The sequence below is a fragment of the Capsicum annuum genome, chromosome 12, assembly GCF_002878395.1.
Source record: "Capsicum annuum cultivar UCD-10X-F1 chromosome 12, UCD10Xv1.1, whole genome shotgun sequence".
NCBI classification, from domain to species: Eukaryota; Viridiplantae; Streptophyta; class Magnoliopsida; order Solanales; family Solanaceae; genus Capsicum; species Capsicum annuum.
The window spans coordinates 230787557-230809934 of record NC_061122.1 but is presented as its reverse complement, the minus strand read 5'-3'; the positions used below and the strand labels follow the sequence as shown (position 1 = coordinate 230809934).

At 35.3% G+C, this 22378-nt stretch overlaps 3 protein-coding genes across 3 annotated transcripts in view; 1 reads left to right on the top strand and 2 right to left on the bottom strand.

Moving 5' to 3' along the window:
- LOC107851162 (probable receptor-like protein kinase At5g18500) overlaps positions 1–875 on the bottom strand; it is a 7515-nt gene extending 6640 nt beyond the window's left edge. The window contains exon 1 of the mRNA XM_016696088.2: positions 323–875. The gene's annotated coding sequence lies outside the window, so the exon portion shown is untranslated. The remainder of the gene's footprint in view (positions 1–322) is intronic.
- Positions 876–5585: 4710 nt separating this feature from the next.
- Positions 5586–6230, top strand: LOC124889778 (the record flags this gene model as incomplete). The annotated part of the gene is made up of 1 exon (XM_047401765.1): positions 5586–6230. A coding segment is annotated over one exon (645 nt), but the record flags the coding sequence as incomplete, so codon positions are not given.
- A 4824-nt stretch (positions 6231–11054) lies between these two features.
- On the bottom strand, positions 11055–22127 carry LOC107851504 (novel plant SNARE 13). The gene is made up of 10 exons (XM_016696560.2): positions 21291–22127; positions 18038–18130; positions 17509–17602; positions 14428–14465; positions 13758–13855; positions 12670–12749; positions 12542–12598; positions 12363–12455; positions 12198–12272; positions 11055–11558 (listed from the first exon to the last, which is right to left on the bottom strand). Exons 1-10 carry the CDS (start codon positions 21368–21370, stop codon positions 11454–11456), a joined length of 813 nt encoding a protein of 270 aa, XP_016552046.1. The 5' UTR covers positions 21371–22127; the 3' UTR covers positions 11055–11453.
- Positions 22128–22378: the final 251 nt, after the last annotated feature.

Sequence of the window (22378 nt, the reverse complement as noted above, 5' to 3'; positions counted from 1 at the left end):
TTTCAATGCTAAATCAACTGTTCAAACTCACAGAAACACATAAAAATGTGCAAAAGATTCAAACTTTTAACTGTCCAAGCTCAGAGAAACACACAAAAATGTACAAAAGATTCAAATTTTCAACGCTAAATCACCTGTTCAAACTCACAGAAACACACAAAAATGTACAAAAGGTTCAAACTTTTAACTGTCCAAGCTCACAGAAAAACACAAAAATGTACAAAAGATTCAAACTTTCAATGCTAAATCAAATGCTCAAGCTCAAAATACCACATAAACATACAAAAGATTCAAACTTCCAATGCTAAAGATTCATCTTTACCTCTATATGATGAGATCCCACAAGTAAAAGTAAGCCTCCAACAACACAATGAATAAAAATCCAATCCTCAGATCTCTTATACTCCTAAAACCCCATTAAGGAAATGAATCCATTTCAAATCAAAGAATCCCATTACTCAAAAAATGTATATAGAGATATGCACAAATCCCAAGAACAAAAAATAAAAATAGAGAGGGACCCTATAGACACCTTCTGGCTTCTTTAATTGAAAACATATAACAAAAGGAAACCTTCCTTTGAAGTAAAAGGCAATATCTCTAACAAAGAAACATGAAATCTTGAAATGGAAATGTGGGGTTGTGGTTGTTATTATCAGTGTTTGGTAGTGCCTTACAATACAGTAAAATAGAAGCATGAAAAAAAAAGGTTGGCCTTTTTTAGCTTTCAAAATGATACTGAAATTGAGTCTACTAATGAATATGATTGATTATCAAGAATCAAGAATATAGTATACTCGTCAACACTAATAAATAAAGTACTACTAGTATTCAAGAAAGTAATAAATTGGTAACCAGACTTGTAAGTACACTGCAATGCAGCTTCCTGTCTCTTGGGGGATATATATATATACTACTCTCCGTTTAAAAAAAATGATTACTTTCCTTTTGAGTTTATTTAAAAAAAATTACTTCTTTCCCTTTTTGTCAAAACGTTAATTTCAACTTTCCACATTTTTTACTATAAGATTAAAACGCATTTTGGTTCATTTGACACAATTTTAATTTAAGGTTACAAGATTCAAAAGTTTCTTTATTTTCTTAAACTTTGTGTCAAGTCAAAGTAGGTTATTCTTTACTATAATTATATTTTCTCCGTTTCTATTTGTTTATTTTACTTTAAGAAAATACTTTATTACCACCTTGAACTGTACACGAAAAGACTGAGACACATCCGAACTTTAGGAGTGTCCTATTACCCTGACTAATTAAAACCGTATTTTTGACAAACTTAGTGTCTACGTGGCACATGCGTGGCATATACATGTCACAACACACTGAAGGGTCCATGTAGACACACGTTTGTGCCACGTCTGTGCCAGGTAGGCACTAACATTGTTAAAGATATGATTTTAATTAGTCTAGGGGTAATAGGATCTCCTAAAGTTCGAATGAGTTTCCGTCTTTTCGCGTATAGTTCAAGATGGTAATAGAACATTTTTCCTTTTTTATCCATTTAAAAAACATCAATTCAAACTCTTAGGGGTCGTTTGGTGTGAGGTATAAAGATAAGTAGTCTCGGAATAAAATAAAGGATTATTTTATTCCATTTTTTATTTGAGGTATTAGTAAATATCGGGATAACTTATCCCATCATTTACACCATAGCGATGGAATAAGTTATCCCATATGCATGGTATTACCCGGGATAACTATTTTCAACCAAACGACCCCTTAAAACATATTAATAGTGATTTTCTTGTTAGCTCGTCTATGGTAGAAATGCAAGGTAAAAACAACAAATACTGGTAAAAACTTACACGCACCTGACGTTGTTCTTTATCATGGTTAAGTAATTAAATTTAGTAAAATACATGTTAATTAATCACGGTTAAGTAACATGAACTCTAAATTCAAACACATGACATGCATATATTGGCTTGATGTATACACCGGGTGCATGTAAGTTTTGTGGGACCCTTACCTTGTGCATAGCGAAACCATTAATGCATCAAACTGTCTTTTAGCTTCGTGTCTGAATATATATTGACTCGTCTAATTTAAATATATGACATATAACTTAGCGTTCATATTAAAAATAGTTATTTTAGTTTACTTATTCAATTTATGAAATGAAGAGGATTTTTTTTAGTGTATTGTTCTATTTTTACCTTAGTTTGAAATAATTACGCATCCAAATCAGTATTAATAATGTTAATTTAGTAAAATGCAACTCTAATTTTCTTATGGAATACGTCAAGTCAACATTGGCCAAGTAATATTAAACAAAGGACGTAATAACTTTTTACGTGACATAGTTAAAATCACAAAATTTAAAACTATTTTGAAATATATTACTATGTATCTTTAGTTTAAAATTATAAAATTCAAATATTTTTTTTATGTTAAATTAAAATCAGATAAATAAATTAAAACGGAGAGAGTAATTTACTATATATAATAAGTGGCAACTATAAGTTATTTAAGCATTAAAAAATTATAATATTAAATAAAAATATAAAATAATCGACATGCCTACTTGTGTTGCCTGCTTCAGCTGCTTCAATCGTAATTTTACTATATTACCCTAAATTAATTACTATAACTTATTTAATTATTAAAAAATTTATAATATTTAATAAAAAATATAAATTTTTTAAGTATTAAAAAAATTATAATATTTAATAAAAAATATAAATTTTTTAAAAAATAACTTTTGATTTTTTAAATTAACTTGATGTGTTATATGATGCCTATTTATACTTTTTTCAAAAGTATTTTTATCTTAATTTTATTATATCACTTCTAATTAGTTATTATAAGTCATTTAAGACATGAGTTCTTCGATGCTTCAATCGTGATTTTATTATATCACCCCTAATTAATTATTATGATCGCATTAGAAAATTAATAATATTTCATAAAATAGACACAAAATGGTATGTCAACATTTGATTGGATATCGAAATTATATTACTGCCACATAAGTTAGCTTTTGAAATTATATCAGTGTCACTTAAATTGAAATAGAAGAAATAGAATTATAAATCACAATAATTAAAAATTAAAATTATTTTAATAATTAATTATCTAAATTATATTTGTGTCATATAAATTGAGATTAAAAGAATAACATATATTGGGTCCGTGTCTGGTATAATTAATAATTGGCTAGTGAGTCAAACATAAAATAAAGGAAAAGAGGGTTAGTGGGTATTAATAATTAAAAGATTAAAATTAGTGGTAATGAAGAGTGGAAGGGGACAGGCAATGATGCAATTTAAATGAGCAATTTATTAACACAAATTATTATTATAAGGAATAATTATAATCTTGGTCCCCAATTATTGTTTAATTTTGGCTTTGGTCTTTATAATATTAAGCTAAGTACATTTAATCTTTAACTACTCCCTTCGTTTCGTTTTAATTAGCATTTTTGCTAAAAATATTTATTTCAATTTAGTTGTTTCATTTATAAAATCAACGAAATTTTATTATATTCTTCCAATATTACCTTTATCATTAGATAAATATATAAAGTATATATACTCAAATTTATATTTTTAAAGTTAATTATTAAGGCTAATTTGATAAAAATAAAGTCTTAATAAATATTTTCTTAATGAGAATGTCTAGTCAATAAAGACCAATTATTTTGAAATGGAAAGAGTAGTTAATACTAAGGGTAGAATTAGAAAAGAAAAAATATAACAAAATTATATTGATTTCATAAAATAGACAAGTAATAAAATTAATTATTTTAGAATAGTGTCATATAAAATGAAACGGAGAGTAGTATTTTTTTGATGAGACATGTAAAATAAAAACTTAACAAATATTTTGATATGGAGAAAGTAGAGTTAACTGCATTATAAATAGGTACAATTTCTGCTTAAGAGTCAAATGATATGATTTTTAATTAATATTTTATGATGTAATTTTTTTAATATTTTATATTTAGTTTTTACATATCTAAATTTAGTTTTGAAATATCTAACTAATCTAATTTAACTTAGATTCGAATAATGATTTAAAAAAAATATAAAAATTATTTTGAAACGGAGGAAGTAGGACTTAACTATGATCACTTTATTAATGATTTTGATTGTTTAAATCAAGTCAAAAAGAAAAAAATATATATATGACTTGGACGGTTAGTTGAATGTCTTTTTATTTTATTTTTTCAAATTAAAAGTTTTGACGGTGTCAATTTATTTATGTTTTTCTCCATTCCCTCCAATTCCTTTAAAAGAAAAAAATTAATAATCATATACTCCCTTCTTCGTATTTTACGTGTCTCAAATTTCCTTATTTAATTTCTCATTTTACTTGTTATTTTTCATTAATAAAGATAAGATAATATTTTTACCCTTAGTATTAATTATTTTTTCTTCAAATTAAAATGTAAACATCATTTAATAGGGGTACTATGATAAAATAGTCATGTCATGTGAAATATAAATTGAAACGAGTAAAATGAGACGGAGTGAGTATGTTTTTTTAGAGTAGTAAGGATAAATATCTTTTTTAAAGAAAACTATCAAATTCATGAAACTAAGAATATTGTTTATCTTGTAGCGTCTCTCAAAATTTCGATCTAAATTTGACACTTTAACCATGCTAACAAAAATATATATATAAATATTATTGTGCCAACGATAACAACTGATTAATGAATTGAGCGAATACGATTGGAAATACATTTATTACTTTATGTTATAAAAATTACTGTATGTTGAAATACATTTCGGCTACTGTCGGCGTTTTAAGGTGGAGGAAATCTGTAAGGCTATTCGCAAGATGCGAAGGGGCAGGGCGACGGGGCCCGATGAGATTCCGATGGATTTTTGGAAGTTTGATAGCGGAGTAGGGTTGAGGTGGCTAACCCATTTGTTTAACAACATTTTCAAGACCGCTAAGATGCCTGAGGCGTGGAGATGGAGCACGATGATCCCTTTATATAAGAACAAAGGGGACATTCAGAGTTGCAACAACTACCGTGGTATTAAGTTGTTGAGTCACATGATGAAGATTTGGGAAAGAGTGCTGGAACAGAGGTTGGGGAAGATAGTGCCTATTTCAGAGAATCAATTTTGGTTTATGCCTGGTTGTTCAAGACTGAGGCAATTCACCTAGTGCGGAAGCTGGTAGAACAATATAGAGAGAGGAAGAGGGATCTGCACATGGTGTTTATCGACTTGAAAAAGGCGTATGACAAGGTCCCTAGGGAGGTTCTTTGGAGATACTTGGAGGCGAGAGGGATCCCAGTGGCGTACATTCGTTCAATTAAGAACATGTATGAGGGGGCGAAGACTCGGGTACGGACGGTGGGAGGGGACTCCGGCCATTCCTCGATCTTGACAGGGTTGCACCAGGGATCGACTCTTAGTCCGTTTTTATTTGCCTTGGTGATGGATGTGTTGACGCGGAATATACAAGGAGAGGTACCTTGGTGTATGCTTTTTGCGGATGATGTAATTTTGATTGATGAGTTGCGCCGAGGTGTCAATGATAAGTTGGAGGTTTGGAGACAAACCCTGGAATCTAAAGGATTCAGGTTGAGTAGGACCAAGACGGAGTACTTGGAGTGCAAGTTTAGTGACTCGAGGCAAGAGGACGACGTGGTAGTGAAGATGGAGTCGCAGACGATTTGTAAGAGGGATAGTTTTAAGTATTTGGGGTCTATGATCCAGGGGAATGGAGAGATTGATGAGGATGTCTTTCACCGTATTGGGGCAGGTTGGATGAAATGGAGGCTAGCCTCGGGAAGTTTATGCAATAAGAAAATGCCTCTCAAGCTTAAGGGTAAATTCTATAGAGCTGCGGTCCGGCCGGCCATGTTATATGGGGCGGAGTATTGGCCTGTTAAGAATTCTCACGTCCAAAAGTTAAAGGTGGCAGAAATGAGAATGTTGCGTTGGATGTGCGGATTTACGAGGACTGACAGAGTCAGGAATGAGATTATTCGGGAGAAGTTGGGAGTGGCTTCGGTGGAGGATAAGTTGCGGGAAGTGAGGTTGAGATGGTTTGGCCACGTGATGAGAAGGGGCATGGATGCCCCAGTTCGTAGGTGTGAGAGGTTGGCCTTGGAGGGTTTCAAGCGGGTTAGGGGTAAACCGAAGATGTACTGGAGAGGAATGATTAGACGTGACATGGAACAGTTACAGCTTACTGAGAACATGACCCTCGATAGAAAGGTTTGGAGGAAGAATACTAAGTTAGAGGGCTAAGGTGTGTGGTCGAATCGTAGTTTGTAAGTAGGAGGGCTAGGCGTAGCTTGGTTGGCAGTGCTAGATTTGGGGGAGGAGGGTCTTTGGTTGGGTAATTGCACTTCTTTTTTGTGGATGATGCTTCTCTGTTATTTTATCATTTTGCTCGCCTTTTGGTCTACGGTCCTTCGTCTTGAGTCGGGGGTCTATCGGAAACAACCTCTCTACTCCTTCGGGGTAGTGGTATGGACTACGTACATTTTACCCTCCTCAGACCCCACTATGTGGGAATATACTGGGTTTGTTGTTGTTATTGTACTGTATGTTATAATGGTTCGCTCGATGCAAGCGCGACATGTCCAACCTAACTTAACCGAAATAAGCTTGACGATTCTACACCTTACCTTATTATTATGAAAGATATTAGCAGGAATATTCACAATTACTATCACAAGAAGTTTTGATCGTTAAACAACAATAACAACACATCCAGTGTATTTTCACATGATAGAATTTGAAAAAGATAAGAGTGTATGCAGTCTGTGTTCCTAAGTCAGAGGTGACGTAGAGATGTTATTTTCGAAAAGAAAAATTGATGGTCACAAATGAATATTGTAGTGGTTGTTAATATAATATATAGTACGTACCAAGACCATACTAACTACAAAATCTGATATTTGATATATGTCCTATTATGGCAGGTGATGGTTGTCCCACAACCCACTCCATCCTAACAAAACCATAAGAAAAAAATTATGAATTAAAGTTATTGTGGTGCGACCAGGAGGTTACAGGTTCAAATCGTGAAAATAGGCTCTTGTCAAAATGTAGAGTAAGACTGCGTACAGTAGACACATGGCCCAATCCTTCTCTGAATCTCATACATAACGAAAATTTTAATACACCGAACTGTAATTTTTCTCTAATGAAAGATGGCAATGTCATGCGATCAGAAGGTTATGAATTCAAATCGTGGAAACAACCTCTTGTCAAAATGTTAAATAAAATTGCTTACAATAGACTCATGGCCCAATCCTTCTCTGAATTCCATACATAACGAAAACTTTAGTACGTTGTACTTTTTCTCTAATGAAAGATGGCAATGTCATACGATCAGAAGGTCATGAGTTTAAATTGTGAAAATAACTTGTCAAAACGCAGAATAAAACTGTGTATAATAGACCATGGCCTGAGTCTTCTCTGAACTTCATACATAACGAAAACTTTATTACATCGAACTGCACTTTTTCTCTAATGAAAGATCAATTTCATGCGATCAGGAGGTCACCAGTTTACTTGCCAAAATGCAGAATAAGACTACGTATAGTAGACTCATGGCTCGATCCTTCTCTGAATCTCATACATAACGAAAACTTTAGTATGTTGTACTTTTTCTCTAATCATAGATGGCACTGTCATAACGGCAATGTCATGCGATCAGGAGGTCACGGGTTCAAATCGTGGAAACAACCTCTTGTAAAAATGTTAAATAAGATTGCGTACAGTCGACTCATGGCTCGATCCTTCTCTGAATCTCATACATAACGAAAAATTTAGTATGTTGTACTTTTTCTCTAATGAAAGATGGCAATTTCATGCGATCAGTAAGTCACGGATCGGGTTCAAATTGTGAAAACAGCCTTTTGCCAAAATGTAGAATAAGATTACGTATAGTAGACTGATGGCTCGATCCTTCTCTGAATATAATCTCATACATAACGAAAATTTAATATACCGAACTGTCGTTTTTCTCTAATGAATGGTGGCAATGTCATAATGGTTGTGAAGATATAAGTTTTTTATGTATTGATTTGGGTAGGTAGGAGTCACTAATATAATGTACCATTAGTGTTGTTGTGGGTCACCAATGTACATTCCTATGAAGGTTGCAATATGCAACTATTATTATTATTTTTTTAGAAAGAAACTAATATTCTTAGTATTAAAATGAGTTTATTACACATTTTGATTTGTTTATAATATATGGTTTGTTACATTCGTTTGTAGTATTAATTAGTAAATCTTTCAACATATATACTTAAAATAAAGATATTGAATTCGAACTTATTATAACATCTGTTTTCTATATCTGTCCTTTGAGGGCACGCCGGTCCTATATTATATGGAATGGGTGGCACGCCTGCTCGATATATCGACCTTGCGAGTTTCCATGGGTCCAAACTAGCATCAAATTATTAAGATCTTCTAAGTTGCTTCGATAATTAGCTAGCTAGACGATTAATTATCTGTTGTCTTGTTTCCTTCTCTAATGATACAATTATTCGAAAGACGATTAATTACTTGAAACTGAATCTTAGTATGCAGGAATTAAGACTGATTTGTAGCTTTCCTACCTTTATCTGAAGTTGGATGAGATTTCTAAGTCGAATGACTGATCTCCATACTTTTTATGACACTCACTCTCAATACTTGCTCGGGTCAAACTGCCTTGACTCCGGTCTTGAAAAAAAGAAATGCAGGTAAGATTGAGTAAATAGATCTTTATGGTCCGATCCTTCCTCGAATTCCGCGTTGCCTCTTCAAGAAAGCTTTGCTTGTTAGGTGTTGCCTACTCACTCGGACAACGCTCTAAACACGAAAGTGTGCAGTTCCCCCCTTCTCCCACGCTGAGTCACAAGTAGCGCCTCGGAAAGCACGGACGAGCCACATGCAAAAAAACTTATTCGTATGATTTTGACCGAAAGTTTTAATATGCCGAACTATCTTTTATAGAATTTGAAGAAAAAAAAAAGATTGTACTACTACATTCTTTTTTTTCAAAGATATACTCTTTCTACAGTGTGGAATTGAGAATTTTCTTGGATATAAAACTATAGTCTATAATATGTTATTTTGTGTTTATTTCATTTTTGACCAGGCAGGATAAAGTAGCCGCAAAATTTGAACACCTATAACCTAATATTATAACAAACAATAATTATGTTTTATTTGATCTGGAGCAAGTTGAAATCGACTATACGAATGAATATTTATGTATCATATACTGATAGATAAAGCTCGAACAGGATTAAAAGACTCATCACCATAAATAAAGCTAAATGCTTGCTAATTTTTATCGCTTATATGTATTTATTTTTTCTGAATGATCTTTAGGTCTATATCGATTTCAAGAGATTATAGGTCGCTTTACTTCATTAATTCTAACTCTTTCGATCGGCATGACTTGGCAAGTGACACTAAGAAACTATATCAATTTCAAGAGATCGTAGGTCGTTTTTCTCGAGACAATTTCCTTTTGTGTCACTTTAGATTTACTTCGTTAATTCTAACTCTTTCGTTCGTCATGACTTGGCAAGTGACACTAAGAAACTATATCGATTTCAAGAGATTGTAGGTCGCTTTTCTCGGGACAGTTTCCTTTTGTGTCACTTTAGATTTTACTTCGTTAATTCTAACTCTTTCGATCGTAATGCATGATTTGACAAGTGACACTAAGAAATACGTATGTGATTTGCATCTTCTACCAAACGTAATAGTTTTTTAATTTTATCTAATCTTATATAACCGCAATGAATATACCTCCTCATATATTTATAAATACTTTAATATTAAAATTTTCTAACATATACTTAATGATTATGTTGTATCTATTCATCACCTATATATATATTATGTATAATATTCTTCACTATTAGATGGATTTTGTTGACTAATGAAAGACAAGGGACCCAACAATTGAGCTATCAATTAACCATATTTTGATACATACCATTAGCATTATTAATTTTTATAGGATTAGCATTATTAATTTGATTTTGTCCTATTTCATTTTGATTAGACCAAATTCAACCACATAAACATAATTAAACAAACAATCATGTGCTCTTGCTACTTCCATGCTAGAATTAATTATGATGCTGCGCGTAAATTCATTAAAGGGATTTTGTCAGTATTTTGGATCGAAACTCGAGATTTCTGGTTAAGAGTGAAGGAACTTTATTCATTCTATATCGCGATCTTTGGTGGTGCCAATAATTGAATTTGAATATTTCGAGCATCGATTTCGAGGAATCCCTCCAATATTTTGAAATTTGAAAGCAAATACAAAGTAATATAATGATATGATTATATGATAATCAAAAGTCAAAAGTGCATATGATTAAAAGAATATCTTCCTACTTCAACCAAATCAAGATGGATAAAGATATTAATCTTTCTTGTTTGGGACAATAGTTATAGAACTAGTTTGTCGCCGGGGTGTATCGGAAACATCCTTTCTACTTCCTACTTCTTCGTAGGTAGTGGTATAGACTGCGTACATTTAACCCTCCCCAGACCCCACTATGTGGGAATACACTGGATTTGTTGTTGTTGTTTTTTCCCTAACCTTGATATTAGACTTTTGAGTCAAACTTTACACTACAACTAATCTATTTTATCTGTTATCTCCTATCAGCACGAGTATTAGATGACTCTTCCCACCCGCACTTAGATGGACATAAGTTTCATAAGTCGACTAGTGTTTGTTTGTGCAATGTCGTTCTTGCTTTGGTTGACAAAGTTAACTGATGTTACTCTACCATACTCATTGCTTTCCGACTCAAGGCGTCTACTACCATGTTCGCCTTGCTGGGATGATACAAGATAGAGATGTCATAATCCTTAAGCAACTCCATCCATTGATCGGCAGTTCGCCAGACGTCGGCTACTTTGAATCAGCGTCAACCAGGTGCACTTCCGAGTAACATGTACTCGCACCCATGTCATATCCTCCAAAAATGCACTACTTTTGAAGGATCCGACGCGCAGGTTGTGACATTTTTGAAAAGTCCGAGCAACATAGGTTGTGTTAACGTAGTTACGGATTTGACATTTTCAAAGAAATAGGTGAAACTCATTCGCGCAGTCGTCTAATTCGACATCAAAACACCATTGTTGGACAATGGATACATGAAGAAATAGCATATTAGTATGTGAGTGTTTTCTTTGTCTCCTTGCAACTCTTCTAACACTCAAAACTCAAAAGAGAGTTTACAGAATGAATCCAATGCAGCACCAATGAAAGCAAAAAAAGGCGAAAAATACAAGACAAATATCGCGTAAGATTTACATAATAGAAAAGGGAAAGGGAAGAAAAGAACATGCACAACAGAACCAATACGGTATGCACAACTCAGGCGAGGACATCACAGTAAACGAGCAGGCTCTCCACGAATAGCATTCCTACGATACTTCTTTACAGTGGCACCATATAGAAAATTGGATGGATCCGTCGTTGCAGATTTACATGAAATCTTGACCAGGCTTTAGATATAGCAATCTCCTCGCAGGCGCTGGAGGTGCCAGTCCGGGGATATCCCTTATATCCTTGTTATGAGGATTCACAATCTGGAAACATAAGAAAAGGGGAAATTCAGCTTTTAAATGCAATATCTAGTCGTATTCAAGCGAACATTCTGCTCACTTGTCGCTCAATACAAGAAAAACAAAAAAGAGTTGCAGTTCTGCGTTAAGTTGTAGATGCGTGGACCATGAAACACTTGGGGAAAGGCTGTATGAGTCTCAGTTTTATAAGCATCAGTATTTTCTGTTCTTTTTTTGATAACCGTGGTGTCCGGGGAAGCTTTCGCGCACCTCGACTAATTCCATGGGACAACTGTCACCTCCCACCAGCAACAGAGGTAACTCTATCCGCCAAGGCTATGATAGATGGGAAGAAATCACCCAGTGTTTTTGCGGAGTCTCCGCAGGGATTTGAACCTGAGAAGACCTCATGGTTCTCACCCACTTCATTGACCATTGGGTCATGCCCACGGATGCTTTATAAGCATAGTATTGTTTCCCCATATTTGAGATTTGTATAGATGAGGTTTTGCTTACTATAAGCTATGCTTTAGTATCTAGCGCATGATGCATAAAAGTGTTCGTATCTACTATGCGAGTGTTGCTTGTGGGTGGTGATACCTTCAGGCTCTCAGTATATTTAGCAATTTTCAACCGAAACTAATTCATGGTATGAGAAACTACCTTGACGACAATTATGGCAATAACACCACAGACAATGAGGAAGAGGAAAAGCATGATGCATTTATCCGTGGCAACCTGAAAAAGTTCGGACCTTGATTAACTAATCAAAAAAGATAAAAGAATACAAACACTTTATGGCATAAATATGGGGATTTTACAACGTACCTGCCGTCCAATTTCCTTGACAAGCTGGGATGCTTTTTTGATGGAGAACTGAATTGTGTCAAGCTCATTGACAACACGACCCATTTGATCAGTCTACATAACAAATAGAGTACAAATAATTAGATGGATGTCCTAAGACCAATAACTCAAATGACATGAATAATTGCAATGCTACTCACTTGGCCTTTCAAGGTAGTAGCAGTTTGTGTTCCCACTTCAATTGTTTGGTGGACAACCTACAAATTAGAAATAAGCTTAAGATACGGATGGTAGACATGCTGAAACAGCGTCAAAATGGACTATGAACCTGTTTGGAGCGTTCAATTGCTTGATCAGTTTCATCCATTGTTTTGTTCCCAGCACTGATGAGCTCCTGATTTGACATTGCTGCAATACAATTAAAATGAATAGGAGACTAGTACGGCGAGTCCACGAGTTACTTGGATCATTCTCATTCCAACATCTTGAAAAAGAAACTACTCAAGTGACACACCCAGCTACTGCGAGGTCATATTGGATATGCAACCAGCATAAACACAAAATTAACACATGAGAACCGACGCTTTGCTTCTCATCTTCACACAGATGAAAAGCAGATAAGATATGACATGGAAACCTTGTCAGTACCATGCCAACAGGCTGTGAGATATAATTGAAATAGTGACTCCTGTAGTAGAAATAAATTAGTCACGCTACATTGACATCCCGCTGGAAAAAAGGATGGTGGCAAGAAAGTGCACCAGGTACTTTTGCAATGACAAAAGGCAGAAGGAATTACTCATTCTTGATAGTTGTTTAAGGCTGTTTGACAGGTATACACGGGGCACTCACGAACTATCAACGATACACGGAAGGAAGGTGGTGAGGAACGTCAAGTCTATGTGGCCCTTATGAGCTAAGTTGCTTGGACTCTTCAAAAATGTCTACGGATATGTGTCGGATCCTCCAAAAATAGTGTATTTTTGAAGGATCCGACACGGGTGCGGCAGCATTTTTGGAAAGTCCGAGCAACTTAGCTTATGAGTGGGGCTATACATGATATAATGGAAAGCAAGGTTATAAGGTGAACAAATTCATAGAGATTGTCTCAGTTCAGATTCTTCTCCACAACTAAGGAGCATGAACTTGAAATCCCAAGTAATCATGAATCAACATGCGCGGTGAGTTTATGTCCCGGGCCCTCCGTTCTTTTAAGTTATGGACTAAAGGAACAAATGTAGTTGAATGAACAGCAGGTGGACTACACATTCAAGAGTACCCCTCTTTGGGTTTCTTATGGAGACTAGTATAGCATAAAGCCAAGCATATTACGATCTACAATAGCAATCTAACAAAAATAACTTCAAAGAAATGCTTCCATCGGAAAGTCTAAGAATAATGGGTAATTGTTGCAACCTGATGCCATCTGAACATTTTCCTCTGCTGTTGGTTCACTTCCACCCGCTCCCATATCAAATAGTTCAACCCTCTTATTGCCAAGACTGCTCATATACCTGCATCCCAACCAATTTTAAGAATGAGGTAACAAAACCCACCCGCTTATTTTGTCAATGAACCTGAACAAATTAGATAATGAAGGAGCAGCATCAAGTTTTTAGGAACTCTTTTCTTGAGTCTTATTTGAATTTTCATTGGCCGCAATTTTCTTTAACTTTTTAAATACTTGTTTAAAATGTGGATTTAGAGTGCTTTTATATAGTTTCCCAATGGAAGAAACTTTCTTCTCAAGAAGTCAATCCAATTGATATGAAAAACATATCTCAAAATTTGACAGCATTATCTTTGTAGACATTCAATTTATGTAGAGGGGATAACTTTATTGACTAGTAACAGACTAATGATGTATACTCGGATTGCAGCCTTGAGTCGGCACTTATGTAGACACACTACAAAATTCATAAACAAAGCCATGCAAATCCTAAAAATTCATTAATATACGTGCACATATCCAACTTCCAAACATTCTACGCAATATGTGAAACGGCATGCAAGTTGAGACAAAAGAGATAAATTTCTGAGAGCAGAAACCAGAGTGGAAAAGAGAATAAATTTGAGGAAAACTCACGTTTTTCTCAAGGCCACATACGAGTTCAGCTCTTTGATCTGCAAAAATTAAGCAAATTTAGAGCAGTATTCCACAGAAATGGTATGTGTAATATTAGTACAGTGAATGGACCAAACAAAGGTGTAAGCTCACAAAGACAGTGCCCAAAAATCATAATAGCCACCCACATATTTTGATCCGTTTGCAACCACCTCTTTATGGATATCCAAAGTGGAATAGTGCAGTTTGCAATTGAAAAAAAAGGCACACGCACAAAAAAAAAAAAGACAACAACATGGTGGCTTTGAAAGATGTGTATGTATTAAGGATTGGTTGTCATTCTTTTATATGGATCAAAGACAGCTTGATAGTTTTGTAATGACCCTTCAGGTCATTTTCCATATATATGCTTATCTTCACCGTTTGAGCTTCTCCATAGCTGCTGGGACTGAGGGTTCGGTTACCGGGCAGTTCGTTTGGTTTTTAGAGTCAATTCCCTACTTAGAAGTCTTCATTGATTCCAAATGGCCACCGATCAAAAACTTCAGCGAAACGATCTCGGATGAAAATTTTGACTGCGCCAGCATATCCGAAATATTGATTTTAGTCTAGGTAGACCTTTGGTTCGGGTCCCAATGCACCCGAGCTCATTTCGACCTATTAGTCGGAAAGTTGTAAAATCGAAACTATATATGTGGGCCCCACTTTTTGCCTAAACGACCCTGTATGGAAGTTTTGATGATTCCGATGGATTTGAATTGTGGTTTACACTCAAATTTCACTATTGGATCATATATTTTGGGTTCCGAATGAGTTCTGAGGGTCAAAAACAAGTTTTCGACTTTGCTGTCACAGGGTACCGCGTCTGTTCGTCGAAGGGGTCTTTAAATAGACCCAAGGTCGCGATTTTGGGGATATTTCTTTCACATTTGAGAACCTAAAACCCTAAATGGGTATGATAACTCGAAATTGAGTCTTGTGGGTGTCTAGGGAGCTTGGTAAACATCTTTTATCATGATTATCATCCGGATTAAGGTAAGATTTCACCACTTTATTGGTGAATTTCATTGTTCTTGACCCAAAACCCCAATTTAGCTTAGGGCTTGATTTAGCCCCAAATTTCGTTTGTTTGCACCCATCAATTGAGGGTTATGCTTCCTTGGTGATAGATGAGCATTGGGTTGACCTCGAAAACGCGATTTCCGTATGTGGGACCCACTTGGGGTTTTTGGTGTCATTTTTGGACCCGAAGCACAATAGTGCAATATGGGTATCGTTAAACTCGTATTGATGAGTAGATTATATTTTTGATAGTGTGATGGCATTTTGGGGATTGTGAAGTGAAGACGAGCACGTGGTGCTTGAAGTGTGATTTTGCAGTTTAGCCTTGAGGTAGGCTTCCGTCTTCTCTTCTTCATGGATGATGTATGATATACATTGCGTGTGAATGTGAATGCTAAGATTGATATTGGATAGAATGACTTAGTATTGATTAAACATATTAGTTTGGGGATTAGATAGGGGTTTTGACCCGTAGGTTGAATTACTTACTACCCTTGTAGAATCCTATTGCCTTCTCCCTAGTTGGGGTAAATTTGTAGCATGGATATGATATAATGCTATGCTCGGAATATGGTTTTAGCATTTGAAGAATGATTTGTATATTTAGCCTTATTGGGCTAGTGTGATAGTTTTGGAACCGTAAGTTTGGTAGAGTTGACTTGAGTACCATTGTGTCTAGTCGAAGTTACTATCTTAGGTGTTAATATGGCTTGCTTGACATGTAGAGGATGAACTAGAGATACCTTAGACTATTTTGGAACATAGTATGCCTAATTATGGAAATTATAGATTAGAAGTGGGATTATCCGGCCCACTTAGGCCAAGATTTGTGTTAGCCCTTGTGGGCTTATTTGCGGATAGGAGACCTAGTTGAGACTAATGAGCCTTATTTATGAGAATTACTTGGTGAATTGATAAATTGTGATGATTTTCGTCGGATTATGATTAGTGGCCCATAGAGATGCATTTTCCTCTTTATTATGATATTTGGCCCATAGAGATGCATTTCCTCTTAATTATGATAAAAGATGTTTACCAAGCTCCCTAGACACCCACAAGACTCAATTTCGAGTTATCATACCCATTTAGGGTTTTAGGTTCTCAAATGTGAAAGAAATATCCCCAAAATCGCGACCTTGGGTCTATTTAAAGACCCCTTCGGCGAACAGACGCGGTACCCTGTGACAGCAAAGTCAAAAACTTATTTTTGATCCTCAGAACTCATTCGGAACCCAAAATATATGATCCAATAGTGAAATTTGAGTGTAAATCACAATTCAAATCCATTGGAACCATCAAAACTTCCATACAAGGTCGTTTAGGCAAAAAGTGGGGCCCACATATATAGTTTCGATTTTATGACTTTCCGACTAATAGGTCGAAATGAACTCGGGTGCATTGGGACCCGAACCAAAGGTCTACCTAGACTAAAATAAATATTTCGAATATGCTGGCGCAGTCAAAATTTTCATCCGAGATCGTTTCGCTGAAGTTTTTGATCGGTGGCCATTTGGAACCAACGAAAACTTCTAAGCAGGGAATTGACTCTAAAAACCAAAAGAACTACCCGGTAACCGAACCCTCAGTCCCAGCAAGTCATAATGACTTGGGGTAGTTATGGAGAAGCTCAAACGGTGAAGATAAGCATAAATATGGAAAATGACCTGAAGGGTCATTACAAGTTTACGGAAGCAACACATGGAAAACAAGAAGGAAATGGAAGTGACACCTAGACAGTCATTTCTTCTCCAGTAAACCCATTACTGAAAGTTAAGATACACAAAATGTAATTGCCAAAAGTAAACAATATTAACAACAAAATGGGGTAAGTGTTTCTCTTTTCAAGGTAAATGCACACTTATATTTACAATGACAGTTCATAGTGCAGTGCACAGGAAGGGAAATGGATGAAAAGAAGTTAGCAAAGGTTCGCAGAATAAACTAAGATAATCATCATAGGAGTACATGTGCTGCTTACCACTTCAAGCCCAAATGAGATCCCCAACAAACCCCTTTTCTTAAAAAGAAATTCCATCTTACCATTGATTGCTTCTCATCGTTGAGTTGTTTGTTGACCTCCGGAGGCTTTTTGCTCTCCTCGTCTTTAATTTCACGATCAAACTCTTTAACTAACCTGAAAGAAGAATGGGAAAGTAAAAGTATTAACAATCACCCTAATAGCGAAACATATAATCCGCAACCCAAGAGATAATTCATGAATCGCTGTTATTTCTGATGAGAGTAAGCACTCTACGTCTAATAGCAATAATAAAATAGAAACAAGAAGTCGCAAACAGCAGTTTAAAGTCAAGACCGGATAAATACTACAATTCCTTTTAATTAAGATAAATACTAGTACTATAATTTCTTTCGGTAGGTATTGAGGTCTTCTACTCGGCTTATCCATGAAAGCAATATCCTATTTGTTGGACTTCCTGATATACATTTTGAAGGATCAAACGTAAATTTTCAAACAAAAAAAAATTGGAAGGACCAAACACTTCATCATTGAAGGTGGGTATTTCCATCTATACAAGTATGGAAGTAGGCAAAGGATAAAATGTGTTACCTTTTACACTCTCTCATCTTCCCAGTAAGTTCTTCCAACTGTTTACTCTGTCTGTTGGAATCTTTGATCTTATCCAGCTTTTGAAATCCATTTCTGAAGAAACACAGAAAAAAGATATGCAAATTAGTGCACACGTCATGAAAAGAAATGATTAAGGACATGCACATGCATTGCCTGATAAGGTACAGAAATGTTCTACGGAAGAGAAGAGCACCACAAAGCACTTCCAAGTATAAAGACAGAAATGAAGTTTTGATATAGATACTGAATGACATGCTGCAACATAACAACTTCTACTGCTATGCCTTAAAGCCAAGCTAGTAGGGATCGGTTTCATGACTAAAACAAACGAGTTAACTGCTAATAAAATATATCTTTGCTGACAAGCAAAAAGCACAATCTTGCTAAGAGCTGATGTCCTCTGAAACTCTGTGTGTGTGCGTGTATAGATAGAAAGATAGATGGAGAGAGGGAGAGAGAGAGACTGAAGCAGTATGGAATGAATGTAATATAACAAATCTTATTCCAATCTCTGGCAATCCATTAAACTAAAGTATTTATTTCAAGTAAAGATGCAAAAACAAATAGCCATTTGTTTTTTACATTGCAACGTGACTGCACAGCTATGGAACATCTTTCCAGCGATGATAGGTTTGAGTTGGACGATGCCAAGAAGAACTCTGAATTTGTTGTCAAGCTGGCACAGAAGTGGAAGATTAGCAGAGCAGAAAAGATGATGGGGCAGATGGGGCATAGTACCAGCCTGCGTATGGTGGACTATACAGAAAGAGGAACTCGAGATGTTTGAAGATGAGAGTAACTCAATCCAGAAGATAAAATTAAATTGTATCGTGTTTCAATTTTGGTGTAAACAGAAGTATATAGATGACACTGAGACTCTATTACAAGTACTGGTGTCTGCAAGGAAGAAGAATATTTTTGGTCGTCTTGTATTTCTTTTGATGCTACATCTTGTGAATATGGCCTCGCACAGCCTTCTGTGGATTAAGGATATAAAAATTGTTACCATTTCAAGAAAAAGTTTTTTTTTCCAAGTATATCCACACCAAAAAAGTGTGACTTAGTGGTCAATTAGGTGGGAGGAAAACCACGAGGTCTGGTTCAAAAATCAGCGGAGGCACAAAGCACCAGGTGATCCCACTTGCCTAAGCCTAGGTCGGCAAATTTACCTGGTACCTATGATTGTGGGAGCTAGCAGGTACTACGTGGAACAGACAAGGTGATCGCACTGGCCCAAATAACACCGTGGTTTTACCCTATTGCTTTCCGCTCTGGGGTAAATACTCGAAAAGCACATGAGCACATGTTGGAGGAAAAGGGTACATCCTTTAGTGCATCATGTAATCAATTAGGCATGTCTTCATAGCCATATAAAACTTCCAATATTTTACCATTTTAACCATAACGACACATCATCCTTCAATATTATACTACTTTAACCATAGTTTCGCCAAGAATCATAATGGACAGAGAAGAAAGTGACAATTATGGGAAACACGGTGACATATGAAAGCATTAAATTTGTGATATCACAATATCCTATAATAGTATAATGTGTTATTATTCCATAGGTCCACCACGAACTAACTTAAATTTTTAACTGAAACCCCCACCTCATCCCAACTTCAAATCAATCAATTAACTAACTCTCAGTGCCAAACTAGTACAAGTAAGCTACACAAAATACTCTATATCATCATTAGACTGTTTGTTTAGTCTCATTATCAATTTACGTAACACTCTTACTTTATCCAAGCTCTCTGTTTTTGCACGTGCGCATAGGCAGAGTCCTACCCGCAACTTCAAATCAATTGATGTACCCTCATTCCTAAATTAGATGGGTCGACAACATAAATTCTCTGTCATAACTAGAATAATTTTTTGTCCTAATTATTAACATACCACAACCATCTTCCTTCAGCCACGTTCTATGCTTTTGAACATACACGTCGGTGGAGACCAAAATAGGGAAAAGAACAAAAAATAGTTATCCAGGATCTTTTGGAACAGCTATTCCGCATACTCGAGTTGACTGCTTTTGTTTCATTGTTGAAGCACAAGAATATGATTTTATAAAGCAATTAAACTCAGAGCTATCCCACAATGGAAAGGCAACCATATTTCATTATATTCAATAATATCTCAATTAACTGCTCTATACTACAGTACAAGCCGAAAGATTCCATTTCTCTCTCTATTACAAAATGCAACAACTATCATAACTACTGAGCCGAGGGTCTTTCAAAAACAACCTCTCTATATCCACGAGATAGGGGGAAGGGTCTGCATACACTCTACTCTCCCCAAACCCCACTTCTGGAAATACACACGGTATGTTTTGGTTGTTATCAATTATCATAACTACGACTCAATCCCAAACTTATAAATAAAGGCTACATAAATGCTCTATAGCCTTCCCGCTTCATTCGGCATCCAATCATTCCAATTTGTATATCTAAACATAATCAATGCACGTCAATAATGGAAAGATATATGTGATTATTTCGTTATATATCATTTAACTACTCTATACTATGATTCCATTTTTATCTCTATTACAAAAAAACAACTACCATAACTACAACTTATGTGTTACTCGATCCGAGGAAACAGTAACAGCCCCTCTATCTCCACGAGGTAGGGGTAGGGGTAAGGCCTATATACACTCTGCCCTCCCAGACACCACTTGTGGAAATAAAATCCCTACGTTGTTTTTATTGCTATTGTTATCATAACTACAACTCAATCCCCAACTTATCCAAATAAGCTATATAAATGCTCTATACCCTTTCAGCTTCAGTTGGCCCCCAATCATTCCAATTTGTATATCTAACCATAACCAATGCACGTCAACAAGATCTGCAATTATTCATTATATCTCAACTAACTGCTCTATACTACCGACAAGCCCGAGAGATTCCATTTTTATCTCTATTACAAAACACAACAACTATCATAACCGCAAGACTTATATGTTACTTGAGCCGAGGGCCTTTCAGAAACAACTTCTCTATCTCCACGAGGTAACGGTAATGTCTGCATACACTCTACCCTTCCCAAATCTCAATGTTATTGTTATCGCCATTGTTATTATACTAATATAAATGCTCTATACCCTTCCCCCTTCATTCGCAGCCTATAATTCGAATTCAAACATCTAAACACATACAATGCACATCAACAAAGGCAACAAAAACTCCAATTATTCAACCAAAAAGACAAGGAGAATTACGCTAAAGCTCGAAAATTGTCCTTAATCTCTCCATGGATCTGCTCCATTTGTGGATTCATTTGCAAGTCCAAATTCGCCATTTTTCCAGCAAATTTTCACCCCCTTTTTCTCTTCTTCTTGCTAATTGCCGGTTAGGACCCAAACAATTTCCTCAACCGGCAGATCAATCAATTAAGAAAACACCCAAATCCTCAAAATCCAAAATTTCACACAAAATTCACACCATTTTTCTCCGAAATTATCAAAATCAAGAAAAGGTTTTTTTTTTTTTTCTTTTTAACCAAAAAAATGAAATTGTAAAGTGAAATTCCAAAGTTTGGAAGGTTTAAGAAAATACCCAAATCCTCAAAACTCAAAATTTCACCCAAAATTCACACCATTTTTCTCCAAAATCATCAAAATCAAGAAAAGGGGTTTTTTCTTTTTTAACCAAAAATTGAAATTGTAAAGTGAAATTCCATACTTTGGAAGGTTAAGAAAACACCCAAATCCTCAAAACTCAAAATTTCACCCAAAATTCACACCATTTTCCACCATAATTACACAAAATCAAGAAAAGGGTTTTTTTCTTTTTAACCCAAAATTGAAATTTTAAAGTGAAATTCCAAAATTGGGAAGGTTAAGAATTGATGGGTATTTTCAAGAAAGTACAAAAGGGGGTGGAAAAAACCATAAGAAGGGAAAATTGGTTTAGGGTTCTTGAAAGGGGAAAAAGGGAATATTTTTATTGGTGTGTTATTGATAATTAAGGGTAAAAATAATGATGTTGGAAATACAGGCTGCCAATGGCCACTTTTTTGGTGTTATTTTCTTTTCTTTTTGTTGTTAACAACAATGTGCACATGACACCCTTGCATTAGTTTCCAAACTTTTGTTTTGTTTCGTGAGAGACGGAGTCAGGATTTTAATTAAAATAATTAAATATTTTAAGAAAGATTAATTGAAGGATGCAACGCCTGTTATAGATATAAAAAAATTACTTTTAATCATATATAAATAATATATTTTTTCATGAAGGAGATTTGGATGAACCCCCGAAATTGACTCCACTCCTATATATAATAATGGTATTCGAACCAACTTGTACG

Excerpts from the sequence above, each read along its gene's own strand:
- LOC107851504 (XM_016696560.2), bottom strand. The coding sequence starts at position 21,370 with ATGGCGAATTTGGACTTGCAAATGAATCCACAAATGGAGCAGATCCAT. Across the intron at positions 12,456-12,541 it reads CTACTACCTTGAAAGGCCAA|ACTGATCAAATGGGTCGTGT; the intron begins GTGAGTAGCATT and ends TTTGTTATGTAG. Across the intron at positions 11,559-12,197 it reads TTGCCATAATTGTCGTCAAG|ATTGTGAATCCTCATAACAA; the intron begins GTAGTTTCTCAT and ends TTATGTTTCCAG.